This window comes from Anabrus simplex, chromosome 3, assembly GCF_040414725.1.
Source record: "Anabrus simplex isolate iqAnaSimp1 chromosome 3, ASM4041472v1, whole genome shotgun sequence".
In the NCBI taxonomy this organism is placed as follows: Eukaryota; Metazoa; Arthropoda; class Insecta; order Orthoptera; family Tettigoniidae; genus Anabrus; species Anabrus simplex.
This window is the reverse complement of record NC_090267.1, coordinates 199,681,984-199,699,037: the sequence shown is the minus strand read 5'-3', so window position 1 is coordinate 199,699,037 and position 17,054 is coordinate 199,681,984. Positions and strand designations below refer to the sequence as shown.

At 39.9% G+C, this 17,054-nt stretch overlaps 1 protein-coding gene across 5 annotated transcripts in view; it reads right to left on the bottom strand.

Annotated features, from left to right (window-relative positions):
• Positions 1-11,337: 11,337 nt before the first annotated feature.
• The window catches only part of LOC136866145 (UDP-glucosyltransferase 2), a 117,148-nt gene continuing 111,431 nt past the window's right edge, over positions 11,338-17,054 (bottom strand). For all 5 annotated transcript variants that reach the window (XM_067142848.2, XM_067142850.2, XM_067142847.2 and 2 more), the window contains one exon: positions 11,338-11,655. In XM_067142848.2, coding sequence (XP_066998949.2) covers positions 11,367-11,655 — 289 coding nt within the window. In that variant the 3' untranslated portion in view covers positions 11,338-11,366. The remainder of the gene's footprint in view (positions 11,656-17,054) is intronic.

Here is a 17,054-nt window from a genome sequence, read left to right as displayed (position 1 = left end):
GGCATTTAACGTGCCTTGAATACGCACTAGAGGTGACGTGGAATCATACGCAATAGCGCCCCAAACCATGATGCCGCATGTCTAGCGGTAGGGCGCTCCACAGTTACTGCCGGATTTGACCTTTCTCCACGCCGACGCCACACTCGTCTGCGGTGACTATCACTGACAGAACAGAAGCGTGACTCATCGGAGAACACGACGTTCCGCCATTCCCTCATCCAAGTCGCTCTAGCCCGGCACCATGCCAGGCGTGCACGTCTATGCTGTGGAGTCAATGGTAGTCTTCTGAGAAGAGCGGACGCCGGGAGTGCAGGCCTCCTTCAACCAATCGACGGGAAATTGTTCTGGTCGATATTGGAACAGCCAGGGTGTCTTGCACATGCTGAAGAATGGCGGTTGATGTGGCGTGCGGGGCTGCCACCGCTTGGCGGCGGATGCGCCGATCCTCGCGTGCTGACGTCACTCGGGCTGCGCCTGGACCCCTCGCACGTGCCACATGTCCCTGCGCCAACCATCTTCGCCACAGGCGCTGCACCGTGGACACATCCCTATGGGTATCGGCTGCGATTTGACGAAGCGACCAATCTGCCCTTCTCAGCCCGATCACCATACCCCTCGTAAAGTCGTCTGTCTGCTGGAAATGCCTCCGTTGACGGCGGCCTGGCATTCTTAGCGATACACGTGTCCTGTGGCACACGACAACACGTTCTACAATGACTGTCGGCTGAGAAATCACGGTACGAAGTGGGCCATTCGCCAACGCCGTGTCCCATTTATCGTTCGCTACGTGCGCAGCACAGCGGCGCATTTCACATCATGAGTATACCTCAGTGACGTCAGTCTACCCTGCAATTGGCATAAAGTTCTGACCACTCCTTCTTGGTGTTGCATTTGCTCTGTCAGTCAGTGTAAATACTGCAGATGACTACAAAATATCACAGTATTAATGTTTAAAAAATAAATCACACACGTAGGCTTATCGCATAGTTCTCATTCAACACAATACATTTACGCACTGATTTAAAGCCTACAATACACACGCAATAAATAAATACTGTAGATGACTTCACTACAGAAGTTCAGGGAGGAAACGGTCTATTTATTGATATCCGAAGGAAAGTGCTGGTAATGCCAATGATGGAAACCCCTAGAAGATTCTTCAGAGAGGTTTCCACTTCTGCGGATACTACTAGAGTAGATATAAATTTAATAAACCATCTACGTGCCATTGTGGAAACTCTTTCGTGTGGATATGCCATTGATAAAGTGACATTTGGCATCTACGCAAAGGAAAGTATACAATTGTATTTACAAAAATACAAATCGTACTACATGCCTGTAACTTTGCACAAACTCTTGGGTCGTGGCACTGTATTATACCTATTGGACACCTCTCTGAGGAAGCCCAGGAGACCAGGAATGAAGATAATAGGAAACCTTCCAGAAAGACACAAATACTAACCTTTCCCATAGGCCGCTTATATCATCGGACCCTTATATTACCAGCTTAGGGAAATCAAGGAGGGGAAGTTGATTCCGCTTTCACGAGAAGTGCTCAACTCCTGTATCTGAGCCTCCTGTATCTGGTTCTGCCGAAGGAGATAATGAAAGTGACGATAGCGATTCTGATATAACTGCATCTAATGAAAAAATTGTTTGGCAAGTACATGTATTCCTGTATCTGTTTTTAAACATTCTAAGCAGCATGTCCCACTGTTAATATCTATTTAATTTCTTAAAGCCATAACGAAAAATAATTAAAATTACAAAGATTACTAATTCTATTCCTGGCGCAGTGATTTGTTCTTTGTACTTGATTGACCACACATTTAGTTATCTCCAATAATAGCAGTTACATACTAAGTTTTATGTAAATCGGTCCATTAGTTTCCGAGATACGATTTTTGGCCGGTTAGATTCCTGAAATTACGCACTGTGCGGGTGCGGTAACGTGGTGCGGTGAGGAGATTTCTAGATTGTGGAGGGAAACTAGAGGGTTCGACGTTATGGAGACGATCGGTGGCGATGAGATTGTCGACGGCTGTTGCAGTGGGTAGCTGTAGGCGTACTAAATATGTTGCGCCCGTGGAGTTGAAGATCCGAAACGCCCTCCGGACTGGTATGGCATGAAGCCGTAGCTGGTGTTGGACTTCTCTTACGGAGATGAGTGGGTCGACGCCGCGAACGACGCAACTGAAGACTGTGCTGGTATCTGATGTTGATGGCGGTGATGCTGGTTGACGGGCGGTCAATGCTGATGCGGCTGGATTTGACGGTGTCGTAGATGGTGGCTGTGCAGACGAAGAGACAGGTGGTGAATGGTGGCGCAGAAAGCGAGCAGTGGCGATTGGTGCATGAAAGGCTTTTGGGCGCCGCCCCACAGCTTTTCCAGAAACACTTAACATAATTTCACTTTGTAAATGATTGCATAAATAGATGGACAAATGTAGCGAAGTCGAACTTATGGTAGTGTGCTATTCAGTTATCCAATGATAAATTATTTTCCTGTAAATATTTCGCTTTTCTATTTTCAAATATATGGCAAAGGCTGTAAAACGTGGCTATTGCCCAGTAAGCACTATGTCATCTCTTCAGTCTTGAGGCGGTCGGGCTCTGGCAGGAGAGCCCTGAGTAGGCCCCAAGAGTTAGCAAGTGTGCGGGGTGCGGGAGGACAATACGAGCTTGTCAGGGGAAGGAAGAGTGCAGTGTGTGGTCTGTCCGGCAGAGCCCGCAGCAGCATCGCTAACCACTTTATGATGTTTTTAGGCTTTTTCCTCTCCGTCTTACATTATCTGTTGTTAGAGATTAATTCCAAAACATTGAATTTCATTACACTGACAATTTAAGCAATTCATTTATGTAAAGAAGCTTAAAAAATGTAACCATAAGGTGACGGCACTATTTGTAGGTTGGTCAATTGTTAAATACGTCTTTATGCTTTGAGATTTGGGCAACGCGAGATAATTTGGGCGTACACTCTTTATTTATTTTCATCGTCTGTGATCAGTGAAACAGTGCAGTGCCAAAGTAATCATGATTGCAGTAGCTGTTAGCTTGTTAATGTGTGTGTAAATGTCATTGTAGTGTAGTTAATTAATTATTTAGTGTTGTAGTGCAAGAAGCAGATTTCTATTCAGCTAGTGCCATCGAGTTATTATTATTATTATTATTTTATTATTACCGTATGTAGAAATACCGTGATATTATTATTATTATTATTATTATTATTATTATTATTATTATTATTATTATTATTATTACCGTATGTAGAAATACCGTGATGCTGGTCATTGAAAAGTGGAACGATTGGGAGGGGGAAGAAATGGTGGCACAGCTCTGCCAGAGTAACATGCCGCGAACCGCCACTGAAAGCGAGGAGGTGGTACACTGATCTGAGGAAAAGTTTGTGGCACGGAGAAAGAGGTGGACGTAAGTGGTGAAGGATGGGATGACATAAAAGTCATCGTAGGGTGGGAGGAAATGGTGAGGGCAGAAATCGTTGTGGTGGTAGTGGTGGTGGTCGCCATGGTTAAGCGTAGTAGGGAGGCTGACATCCAACTAGGAGTCGGCCTGTATGCTGATTCAGGTCGGCGGGAGCTGTTATTAAAGATGTGAAGCCACCCGGCCGATCAAAAAACACTGGAGGTGCTACTGCGAAGATATGTCCACGTACAGCGAGGTTTTGAGTGTTCCCCCGATACCCTGGGTGTGCAACGTTATTGTATGACTGGCGAACACACAACGGGGAAGGGAGATTATTCAGATATTATTCATTTTCTGGAAGGAGGTCTTCTGGTGTCCTGTATTATGTTTTTCTCATGTCATACAGTAGTATGTACTGTACACTGAAACCAGTGACAATTATAGCTTTCGTTATGTTCCTTTGAAGTCAAAGTAATTATTTTATTTCTTTTAAAAACATCACACCTCCCTGTCCTATCATGCGTTCGCTTGTCATACACACTTTGCAAACCCATCACATGTGTACGATATGCTTACATTCCTGGTATTCATTCTGTGGCAGGAATCACACCCATGAACCTGCTTGCGTGGCAATATGTCCTTGCCCGACTTCACGCTGCCTGATGCGGCATGCAGAACAGCGCATTCTGTTCTTATTGATATCTCAAACACTAACTGTCCGATTTTGAAATTTGTACGCAGTTGAACTTTTAGACCAGCTGTATGAATTTGAGCCGTTCTATTTAAAAATATGGAGTTAGTATCAATATCTTGGTTATTATTCACCCCATGAGAATACGTAGCGTAGCACATTATTTTGCAAGCTGCTGGGTACCATTTACGAATATGAAAACAGAATGCCGATATCTTTCCCGGTAATGATTTATAAGTTATTTCTGTGTAACATCTTAGGTGAATAACCCTGTATATATGCTGATGCTTAAGAGCTTCAATTTAGGGCTTCATTTTATATTAGTAGCGTGGACAGGAACAGCAACCAGTTTGCTTCCCAACGGTCGATCAGTGCATTGTACATTCAAAATAGGCAGAGAGCTACAATCGCTTGAGATGATTTAACTCCATCAGATAAAACACTTCCATTTTTTAAGTGGCAGCAATTTCCAGTTCGCTTGGCATTTTGTATCGCGATCAATAAAACTTTAAGGGGAAATGCTGGAACATGAAGGTTACAATTTACCTCAGCCAGTTTTCAGCCATGGCATATGTTGCAATGTGAAGAGTGCAAACTTTTGATGTCCTTAAAGTTACAATCTGCTGAAAAGTAATTGTATAAAGAATGTCATACATGGAAATCCTTCACTATACTCCTTTGATCATCATGTTTTGATAGGTTTCAGCTAACAACAACAACAACAACAACAACAACAACAAAAACAATTTTCTTAGACTTAAAATTGATGCTCAGTAGTGAAATAAAAGTATTTTGAGAAGTTATAATTGACACCCAAAAGTGGGATTAATAAATTTGAAGTAAAAAGTAATAACATTACTTTTTTTAACATTTAGCTTTATATCACACCAATACAAGTAGGTCTTATGGTGAAGATGGGGTAGGAAAGGCCTTGAGAGTTGGAAGGATGTGATTCTGGCCTGAATTAAAGTGCAGCCCCAGCATTTGCCTGGTGTGAAAATGGGAAACCACAGAAAACCATCTTCAGGGCTGCTGACAGTGCAGTTTGAACCCACTATCTTCCGGATGCAAGCTCACAACTGCGTTCCACTAACTGCACAGCCAACTTGCCCAGTAATAATTATTACGGAGACTACCTTTCCACTGTGAAAAAAAATATTGAAGAGCTATCACCTGTATTTCTGAAATTTAATATATGTTAATACTGGAGAATGAAGATTCCATTTAGCTCAAAACTGGAAACAAAAGTCGGATTTTGGATCCCAAGAATGTCAAAGCACATAAGAGGAAATAAGACACAATAAGATACAAAAGCTGAAAACTAGAAAAGCAGCTGGAATTGATAAGATTTCTGGGGATGTACCAAAGACAAGGCGTTGGGATATAGTACCGTATCCAAAGTACTAATTTGACTATTGTTTGCATGAAGGAGTTGTACCAAATGAATAGAGAATTGCTATAGTAGCCCCTGTGTATAAAGGAATGGGTAATAGACATAAAGATGAAAATTACAGGCCAGTAAGTTTAACAAGCATTGTATGTAAGCTTTGGGAAAGCATTATCTCTGATTATATTAGACATGTTTGTGAAATTAATAAGTGGTTCGACAGAAGGTGGTTCAGATTTAGGATAGGTTATTCCACTGAAGCTCAACTTGTAGGATTCCAGCAAGATATAGCAGGTATCTTGGATTCAAGAAGTCAAGTGGACTGTATCGTGATTACCTACCTAAGGCATTTGATAGGATGGATCATGGGAGACTACTGGAAAAAATGAGGACTATTGGACTAGACAAAAGAGTGACTGAATGAGTGGCTACATTTCTAGGAAATAGAACTCAGAGAATTAGTGTAGGCAAAGCTTTATCTGATCATGTCATCATTAAGAGGGGAATTCCTGATGGCAGTGTTATTGGATCTTTAAATTTTCTTATATATATATTGAACACTTTTGGTCCATATTTAGGGATACCTACCTTTCCTACATATCAGCAAAGTTCATGAGATCTGTCTCTTGGGTCGTATCGGGTTCTTCGTCACTTGCGGAGGTAAAGGTAGGGTTCAGTAATTCTAATCTATCTACTTTGAATGAAAGGTCTGTTTAAAAGATTCCAATTTATTCAGGAAATTCGGAAGCACTCTGATATGTCAACGGTTTTAGTGAAATTACACATGTCCAGTGGACACCACAATCATTTTATTACATATAAGGTTAGAACACTGGTGAGCCTTTGACGTATCTGCCTGATGGGCATTCTTACTAGAAACCATTGTCTCATTTTTTATTAAAGAAAAGAAAGTCTGGAAATCCTTAAATTCGGCTTCCATGTGAGACCACATGTACCATCATAGTGATTCGTTATGGTCCAGCCCTCGTAACACGAACTCTGGACTCTGGGTATAATTAAGGCCGTCCAATCGGTGTGTGCCACACAGTGGTCATACGACATGGACTCTTAATTGACTCGATGTGACCTGCGTCTATGTCATGGATCGACATCTAAACTTCTAAGTTACTTTAAAGTCAATGTGGATGATGACCGCAAGTGGCATAGGGCCCTAATGTAAGTCACTGAGGTTGATGACCCCTTGACCATCCAAGTTTCTAAGCTGAAGGATAAACACAATTAAGTTACATCGGTTGATGACCAAAGTTTCCACTTGAATATCCCCAGCACAGTCACTGCTCAATCAATCAAAGTTAAATAATTACAACAATAGCAATGCTCACAAACTTTGTGGCAGTAAAATCCATTTCCTTCGGATATGTCCCCTTAATCGTTACGTTACCATTTAAATATTCCCCAGAAAACAAACTAAGATTTCCAGAATGCATCTCCAAGTTATTCGCTTGATTAAAGTTATTTCGAAATGCGGTTTCACTGAATTTAATAATTAAATAAATTTAAATGATTTAATGAAATCTTAAAGGATAACAAATTCTATCTCCGCGGACTCTGGTTTCTTCACAAATTCCTACGCAGCTGTGATGTAAATTCAATCCTGTGATATTTATCTGGCTGGAAAAGAATTGTTACATAATTCATGTCCAGTTATATATCTTGTCTCATGATCTCACACTTTAAATCTAATCTAATCCTAGCCATTATTAACACTGCGATATCCTAATAATCTACGTACAAACCAAAAGCAACTCGCCATATAATTACGATGTCATATCTCGTCATAACATTTTATAACGTTTGCGCACCCCTCACAGACAAACAATCATCACTACCACCGCTCTATATTTTGGACAACCCTGAATTTGGTTACTAGTACTCTTTATACTCTAAGTTCGTGGTTTCAAATGCTCATTACGTCCCCAATTAAAATTCACAGTATCCAACAATACTCAGGTTATTACCGGATGAAAATTTCAACTAGATTCCATAATTATTTTTCTCCGTCGCCACGAATGAAATCTCAATCCTACACGTAAACCACTACATGTCCCGTTACAACTCGTTTCCCTTTCGATCCGCTGGCGGTCTCAACTACAAACGACCCCTCCCTGTCTGTCAATCTCGATATGGAACATCTGTTCATCATGCCTGACTGACCTCAAAGAATGAAACGTTTAACTTCGCAAAAGACTAATTACAAAATACGATATTCCTGACCAATAAAATTCACATAGATTATGCTTCAAGATGCCCACAATAATTATATACGTCGCAAATTAATACCGCTATGGAATTCTATATATTGCTTTCCATTCCCAACATTATAAAATATTCCTCGGGCTTCCATGTCCCGGCTTCAATGACAGGTCTCATCCCTGATTCACAAATCTCATTTCGACTCACACGACAACTAACCTCTGTTTCCCTACTCGCAACAATCACCGACAAAGAACTGGAATAAAATCCTTACTAGAATTCCTGACGACTAATACGCACAATGCATTAATAATGAACAACTTCGCATAACATGACATCGTATTTTTAATAACTTGATTTTTACGAAAAATGACTGAAAATTTCTACTTGATCTTTTTATTGTCAGTCAGACACAGTTTAAAATGGGACTAGAAAACGTTTCTCTCCGTGACCGAATTCATCACGCTAGATTCTCACCCGACAGCGCGCTTGCACTCGATTGAAAATGAGTAACCATGGATTTCTATATTATTATCGTCAAAATTACAGACAAAAAAAATTACGTCGAATGAACATCTTAATTTGACATCACAAAATATAGGCCGTAAACACACGGAAATGACGATCTACATTGGACGTGATATCACTTCGAAACCCTATTCAATAACTTTTTACATCATCATACGGCACTTGCAAGACTTCAAAATTTTATCCAAGTGGAAAATAAAACAAATGACTCTTTTAGTCGTATTCTAACATTTACAGAAAAAAACATATAGGGGTGACCACTGCGTCGTATATACCCCATTCAAATACACATTTAGAGATCATGAAACAAGATATAATAGGTAGTAAGATGGAAAGTCACATACCTTATGTAGTCACATCAGTGTTCGTCATAGGCCTCACCTGCGACCCTGGCATTTTTATTTAGCCATTTTTACATTTCTGGCTTTAGATTATTATATTTCTTCAGGTTTCCTGGAATAAAGCATAAAAAAAGAAATGCCCTTCACTTTTCTTCCTTTGAGCGCACACGATGGACTGTAATTACTTCCGCACACGAATTACTTTAATTATCACAGGAAAATTTATTCAGTACTTTGACCGTCCTATCTGGTACAATTATTTCCACTCAAGGAACTATCTCCACATGGAGTCAAGACCCCAGCCACAATGGCTAAAATCTGCGGTTTAACTTAGTCTACTTTTGTTGTTTGATTTCACAGAGCAGCTCAACACTTTATCGTCCGCTTCGTACCATAAATGCAGGAGAAGGAGGCTTCGTCATGGCGTCCCTTCATATTTATACCAGTTACCCCCTCTCTTCGGGTATCTCCCTTTGCCGCCAAGTAAATTTCTATAAATTTTCTGACTTAATTAAACTGTAATTACAAGAGTTTTGAAGGTGACTACATACTCGCTACATTTCTGGCAGTGGTGTTCATGGACAATAAAAATGTGTACGTGTTCGATTTGTGGGATAAATGACCTCCTTTGATAGGCACTATATTTTTTTGACTTGGCTTGGGGCACGCCGTATACACGCGCTTTGAAATAGTTCACAAACCTGACTTAAGATTCTTCCGCCGTTGACACGTGCGACTGACGTCACGTATCCCAGAGCGTGGGACCGAAGGTAATCACCCCCTCGTCACGTGTCAAATCCATGCCATTACGAATCGAACTTCTAATTAAATTGTCAATTTACGCATTATGTTCTTAGGGCACAAAGGTCATGGGTTCAATATATATATATATATATAAGTAAAGAAGTGGAATCAGAGATAAGGCTTTTTGAGGATGATGTTATTCTGTATAAGAGCAATAAATAATTTCCAAGATTGTGAGCAACTGCAAAAAGAGCTTGACAATGTCATGAGATGGACAGCAGGCAATGGTATGATGATTTAATTACTACGTTGAAGGGGTGAAAGTTCCTTATGGGGATCACTGTTTGTACCTAGGTGTTAATATAAGGAAAGATCTTTATTGGGCTAATCACATAAATGGGATTGTAAATAAAGGGTACAGATCTCTGCACATGATTATGAGGGTATTTAGTACTGTATTTGTAACAAGGATGTAAAGGAGAGGGCATTTAAGTATCTGGTAAGACCCCAACTAGAGTACGGGTCCAGTGTATGGGACCCTCATCAGGATTACTTGATTCAAAAACTGGAAAATATCCAAAGAAAGTCAGCTCAATTTGTTCTGGGTGATTTCCGACAAAAGAGTAGCATTATGAAAAATGTTTCAAAGTTTGGGCTGGGAAGACTTGGGAGAAAGGAGATGAGCTGCTCGGCTAAGCAGTATGTTCGGAGCTATCAGTGGAGAGATGGCATGGAATAACTTTGGTAGGTGAATAAGTTTGAGTGGCGTTTTTAAAAGTAGAAAATATTACAATAACTTATGAAGATAAAGTTGGAATTCAAGAGAACACATTGAGGCAAATATTTGTTTATAGTTAGGGATTGGTATAACTACTTACCATGGGAGGTGTTGTCCGACTCGTTGGCTGAACAGTCAGCGTACTGGCCTTCGCTTCAGAGGGTCCCGGGTTCGATTCCCGGCCGCGTCGGGGATTTTAACCTTAATTGGTTAATTCCAGTGGCACGGGGGCTGGGTGTATGTGTTATCTTCATCATCATTTCATCCTCATCATGACACGCAGGTCACCTACGGGAGTCAAATAAAAAGACCTGCACCTGGCGAGCTGAATCCGTCCTGGGATATCCCAGCACTAAAAGCCATACAACATTTCATTTCATGGGAGATGTTCAATAAATTTCCAAATTCTTTGCAATCATTAACAAAAAGGCTAGGAAAACAACAGAACGGAAATCTGCCGTCTGGGCAACTGCCCTAAATGCAGATCAATGTTGATTAATTGATTGAAATACTGGGATGAAGATAATTTCTTTTTAAAAGATCAGGATAGATTATATTTCTTGGAGTCATAGACAGATGGGACATTTGTTAACACTCTATATAGGTATACGGTGGGAGACGTAGGTATAAAATCAGTCAATTTACTGAAACATGTTTTCTAACAAATTTAAAGTTTGTTTAATCTGCAATAAATAGTCTTACAGGAAAATAGGAAAATTGTCTCTAATGATGTGCTTAGAGTTGAATGGATCATTATAAAATGAACTAAAGTATTCATGTTGCAATATTTTTCAAAATTTTGGACTTTCAACACTCTAGATCAGGGCCTCTCAGATTGCATGCACCAGTGCATTGCACTGTGCACGGTGCAAAAGACGACTTCACTTGGTTGACCAGAGTGCAGATCCCCACTCCTGGATTTGAAGCAATAGCGCTGTCTCTCTCTTTCCCCACTCAGTCTCGCTCGCTCCGCCTGTCTCCCTCTTCTTCACTTGGTCCATAGTGCTCCAAATCCAAGCCGAGTTGAGCCGAGCTTAGCTGAGTAGCCCAGAGACGAAGCGTTGGTCCGAGCTGAGCCGAGTGGGACCGATGCACTGTGCACTGGAAATCTGCACCTCAGTTTGCACGCATCAGATTTTGGGCGTTTGAGAGGCCCTGGTCGAGATAACATCAAGTCATGTCTTGTACTCCTCAAGCTCTAATTGGAACAACATTTGATCTCTTAATGGTATTTATATTTATAAATACTAGGTTTCAGTGTCACTGAGTCTTCTTTACAAATGATGCTAGCTTACTTTGACTTACATAAGAGAACAACAGTTTTAGAATATAATAAGCAATACTAAAAACAACTGCCAAAGCAAGAAGTATGGCAGCAATAACATCTAATAATAAGTATTGATATAAGTGAAGATCCAATGCTGCACTCCTCAAATGAGGGGCACCTTTGTGTCGAAGCACGTATTCAATCCACCAGATGGCTCTGTCCAAGGAGACTGGCACCTCCTCTCTGTATACGGCAGATACTTGCTGCATTTTATTGCGATACCTGTGGAATAGTAATTTAGCGTTAGTCCATAAGGCGTGTATTTACAAACAAGATATCTTAGTGCCATAATCAGTCTTCATGGATGCAGATAAGTAGTAGCAGGTGTGCATTGTACAGAAAGGAAATGAAATTTTGAGGATACATTTATATTATAGTGTAGGTGCTCGCTAAGGGAGGAGTTTTGGATATTCCATCGCTAACGTGGTGAAAAGGTGGATGAATTTTAAAAAATAAGTATACCTATATCTCAATCTTAACAGTTTAAAGGCATGGAAATTGGTATTTGGAATCTCCTTTAAAAATTAAGGTATACAACATATTCTTTTGTTCTTGGAAAATCTTAATCTATACTAATATATAAAGATGTAAGGTTTGTTTGTATGTAATAAATAAACACATATTTTTTGGTTGTTGGAAAATCCCTTAATTTGGGAAGAGGGGAGGGTTGAAAAGGAAAGAAGTGGGTGAATTTTTAAAATGAGTATATCTCAAAAAACATCTTCTAGATGTGAAATTGGTATTTTGAATCAACTTGAATTAAAAATAGAGAGACATGTAGTTTTGTTTTTGGAAAAACCACTTAGTTGAGGTGGTGGGGTGGAGGACTGATACAGGGATTGAATTCTTTTTATGTGGATACTTATATCTAAAAAGCTGAAGGTGTTACAGACATGGAAATATGTGTTTGTAAAGTCCTTTAAACATACAGGAACAAGTATTTTTTTGTTTTCGTAGAAGCCACATAACGGGAGTGAAAAGAAGTGAAAAATGAGTTGAGTTCTTTTTATGAGGATACTTATATCTCAAAAAATGCACATGTTACAGATGTGAAAATTGGTATGAGGAATCTTCTTTATAAATGAAGAAACGTGTATTTCTTGTTTGCAGAAAATCCACATAGTTTGAGGGAGGGGGGAGCGGGGAGTGGGGGAGGGAGTACTGGGTTGAATGAGTTGAATTATTTTTATGGGGATACTTATATCTCGGAAACTGAAGATGTTGCAGGTGTGGAAATATGTTGTTGGAATCTCCTTTAAAATTAAAGAAACACACATTTAACCCTGCAAGTGATATGAGTCGCTAATAACGACTCATTTATGCGTCTGTGAAATGATGAAGTCGTTATTAACGACTTTTTTTTTAGAGCCGCGTTGCTGGGCAACCATTTAATGAATATAGTCAAACTTTGCACTAATCAATAGTTCAGTTCATTGGCTATTTCGATTCATCTAGCTGAACTATCGAACAGATTTCTTTGCTTATGTACTGTCTAAAACAAAGCGTCAGTCGCTTGAAGTGCCACACCGCATGGCAGTGTTCTGTTGTTGTTCTACGTGATTGGTTAGTGTTTCAATAAACTAAAATGTGCGATCCATGTTGTTCTGACGATATTCGGGATATGTTAGAAGAAGATTATGAAGATTATGTTTTCAGTGATGACAGTGATTTGCCAGGTGACGAAATACCAGAAACAGTTTCTTTGAGTGGTGACTCGTCAGAAAGATCCTGCCATAAAAATGAAGTGTAATTGTGGCATTCATCCTACTTGCTGCCTTAAGTTGAAACACTTCTATAGGCCCATAGTAAAGGGGAGGAAAAGAAAAACTCTTTGCAAGTGACTCGAAGTAAAGAATTATGCCTGAAGAGGAGATGTACATAGTTTTGTTTTTTTGTACATAATTTTCTGTTCTTTAGTTTTACAGTAAATATGTACTCTAATTCTTTTATTGCCTGCACCGACATGCTTTTTTCCAGCAGTGTATGATAAAATTATAAAATTAGAATCAGATAACTGATATACCTCGGCTTGATTTGGTGTCTAATGACAGTGACCTACCTTCCCGTTATGTACTACTTTCTAAATGACCATTAACAAAGCACAGGGTCAAAGTTTTGACAAAATAGGTATTTACTTATCTCAGTTTCAGATGTGTTACATTGTTGTTGCTAGTGTTGCTAATGGGTTCACAGTAAGTTGTTTGTTACTGAGAGTCAATAGTTATGAGCTATTACATTGTTTATTGTGTAGTGTAGTGACTTGTTTTTCCAAACTGTGTTCACAAGTGTCCAAATATGTGATGTTTTTGTGTGCCCTTTTTTGTACTCCAAACAAAATTAGAAAAGCAAAGGGGCACTATAATTTCACAAATATACTGCTGGTAATGAAAAATATAATAAGGGGCAATTACTCACGATAACTTGGTCATGTAGAATAATTCTCCTTTATGCCCTAATTTGATTTTTTAAATGATGTAGTTTAGTGATTTGGTTTTCTTGAACAGTGTTAGCAAATTTTTGTGTGCCTTTTTTTACTTTAAGCAGTAGAAAGAGCAAAGAGACACTATAATTTCACTAATTTCCTGTAGACAAGCACAGAACTAAATAATTGCTCACAGCAGCGGCTCCTGACCAAATTTTCAGGGGGTTCACAACAAAATTTGTTTTCACGTCTGAAATATACCAAAGTAGAATGAAAATGAGTACAAAATCAGTTACTTAAGTCATTTCACTAAATGTTCCTTGTACGGTTGCTTCTCTACTCATGTTATGGTAGAACCCTTATAACCGAGGATGCATTTTCTCGAGACTAATCTGTGAGTGTACAAGAAAAGTAAAATTACGACTGCCGGGCTGAGTCGTTCAGGCTTTGGCTGAGGCTCTGGCTTTCTGATCCCGTGACTACGAAAACCTGTTCAGAATTAGCTACTAGCAAAATCTTCCAGCGATGTAATGCAATAGTAACTTCTGGGAGCTCTGGCCAATAGTAATAGGGGAGGTGGTGGACCCTTGTGGTCAACTGTAATACTATCTCTGGTTCGAGGATGGTTGTAGATGGAAAGGCACATTCCTTACCGTGCTCCTCGCTTATGGATATATCTGTGCATAAACCATGACATCATCTCCATGCGCATGCGTATAGTCTTAAGGTTTGTAGCAAAATCTCCAGTGTACTCCCTAGCATTGTCAGTCGAAATGGACAGCTGTCAATGTAACGGAGCTTCAATATAAGTAGAATCCTTTCGATCGATTGACGAAATCAGGTCAAAAAAAGGAAACAATTTTGAATTACTGGTATCCATGAATGTGTGAATATGCGTTACAACTGGGTGTTCACATGCTCATGTGCTCCTGAGAGCCCACTGCCACTGGTTGCTCAAAGCAATTTCTTGCAATAATTTTGTCCCAAACAGATATTCTGTTTCTTCTGTTGTCTGGCCTTCATTCCAAAGACAATGATTTTTCATCTGTAGGCAAAATTAGGAGACTAAAAAATGTTCTATACTATAAGTGTTCCCGACTGTCCTCATTATAAAGTGACTAGTACTGAGTCCATAAAAAGAATTACTAGAACCTCACCATTCTTAACCAAGAAAAGCACAATAAGTGAAGCTGCTTATAATTTACAAAATCTTGATGTAATAATTAAGGTTCAGGTAATTTTGAATATAAAATTGATATGGGGGTAAGCCATAAATACACCCATAATAGATTTTTTTTACAAGTTGTTTTACAATGCACTGAAACAGGTCTTATGGTGATGATGGGACAAGAAGGGACTAGGAATGGGAAGGAATCAGCCTCAATTAAGGTGTGAAAATGGGAAACCACAGAAAACCTTCTGCAGGTCTGCCAACAGTGTGGCTCGAACCCACTATCTCCCGAATAATGGATACTGGCCGCACTTAGCGACTGCAGCTATCGAGCTTGGTATACCAATAATAATAATTCCGCCTGCAGTACCTACTGGGTGGACTGAGTAGCTCAGTAGTTGCTGTTGCCAGTATGAAGACCAGGGAAAGGAGGAGAGGTGGCTCAATGCCGTAAAATGACAGACAGATTGATATTTTTCCGCCGCCAGTGTAGTGAATTGAGATTTTCCGACTCATTGGGTACTCCTAGGAAACAGATTAGTAAAAGGGCATAGTTTTTGCCCTGGGAATCTTCACTCTTCGACCCCCTTCCCCGAAAAAGGACTAAGAGTGTTCACGTATCACGGCTGTCTGCGGCCTGGTCGTTCCAGCTCTGGAACTTTGGACTGTTAGATCGGCAGCGTAGTATTGTTCGTTAAAAGTGAGAAAATGTGTGGTTTTTCATTTGATCGAGTATTTCATGTGAAATCATTGCTTTTACTCGTTCCATTCCTACTGACGTCATTGTAATGACCTATGTTCATTTCATTTGGGAAAACCAGTAAGACAGTCTTTCTGAGGATGTAAAAAGGCAGATGGAGACGGAGTGTCTGCCATTATAGAGAAAGCCCCAACCTGATTGTTAATGATGGTAGGCAAGCGGGCCTACTATTCCAATGAAAATTCCCAAACGCAGTCTTCATATGGGAAAAGACGTTTGGTGATTTATCCGTCGCGTTTCTAGGGCAACAGAAAGATCTATGCAATTTAATACAGTCTTGATCACAACGTGTACTCTACCTAACCTACAATTCTGTATACAATCTAGAATTCGGTAGCGAAGCACGGGTACATCAGCTAGTCTGCCGATGGAATGACGATTGTATTTTCATCATGCGTATATACTTGCTGATAAAGTGAATGAGCGTATGGTATTTTATGTTCTTCACGTTAAATATGTTGTTGTTGTTGTTTGAGTCACCAACTAGAGTATGGTTCCAGTGTATGGGACCCTCACCAGGATTACCTGATTCAAGAACTGGAAAAAATCCAAAGAAAAGCAGCTCGATTTGTTCTGGGTGATTTCCAACAAAAGAGTAGCGTTACAAAAATGTTGCAATGTTTGGGTTGGGAAGAATTGAGAGAAAGAAGAAGAGCTGCTCGACTAAGTGGTATGTTCCGAGCTGTCAGCGGAGAGATGGCATGGAATGACATTAGTAGACGAATAAGTTTGAATGGCGTTTATAAAAGTAGGAAAGATCACAATATGAAGATAAAGTTGGAATTCAAGAGGACAAACTGGGGCAAATATTCATTTATAGGAAGGGGAGTTAGGGATTGGAATAACTTACCAAGGGAGATGTTCAATAAATTTCCAATTTCTTTGAAATCATTTAGGAAAAGGCTAGGAAAGCAACAGATAGGGAATCTGCCACCTGGGCGGCTGCCCTAAATGCAGATCAGTATTGATTGATTGATTGATTGATTGATTGATTGATTGATTGATCTTGAAGCAACCTTTAAGACTCAGTACCTTAGTTGTAACATGAGGTTGATCACAATCAATCTCCCCACTACCTTCAATCTATTAGCGTGATGTAGTTTTTCAATGATGCAGCTACCCCAGGCACCAGTAGACATACTAGTTTTTCTCGGTCATCAGATTCTGGGGGACCGAGAACATCATGCAGGAATATATCGGAGCTTCCCAAATCTCTTTGCCCAAAATGTAAGACTTTCATTGGTAGTCTAAACATCAACACACTTCGG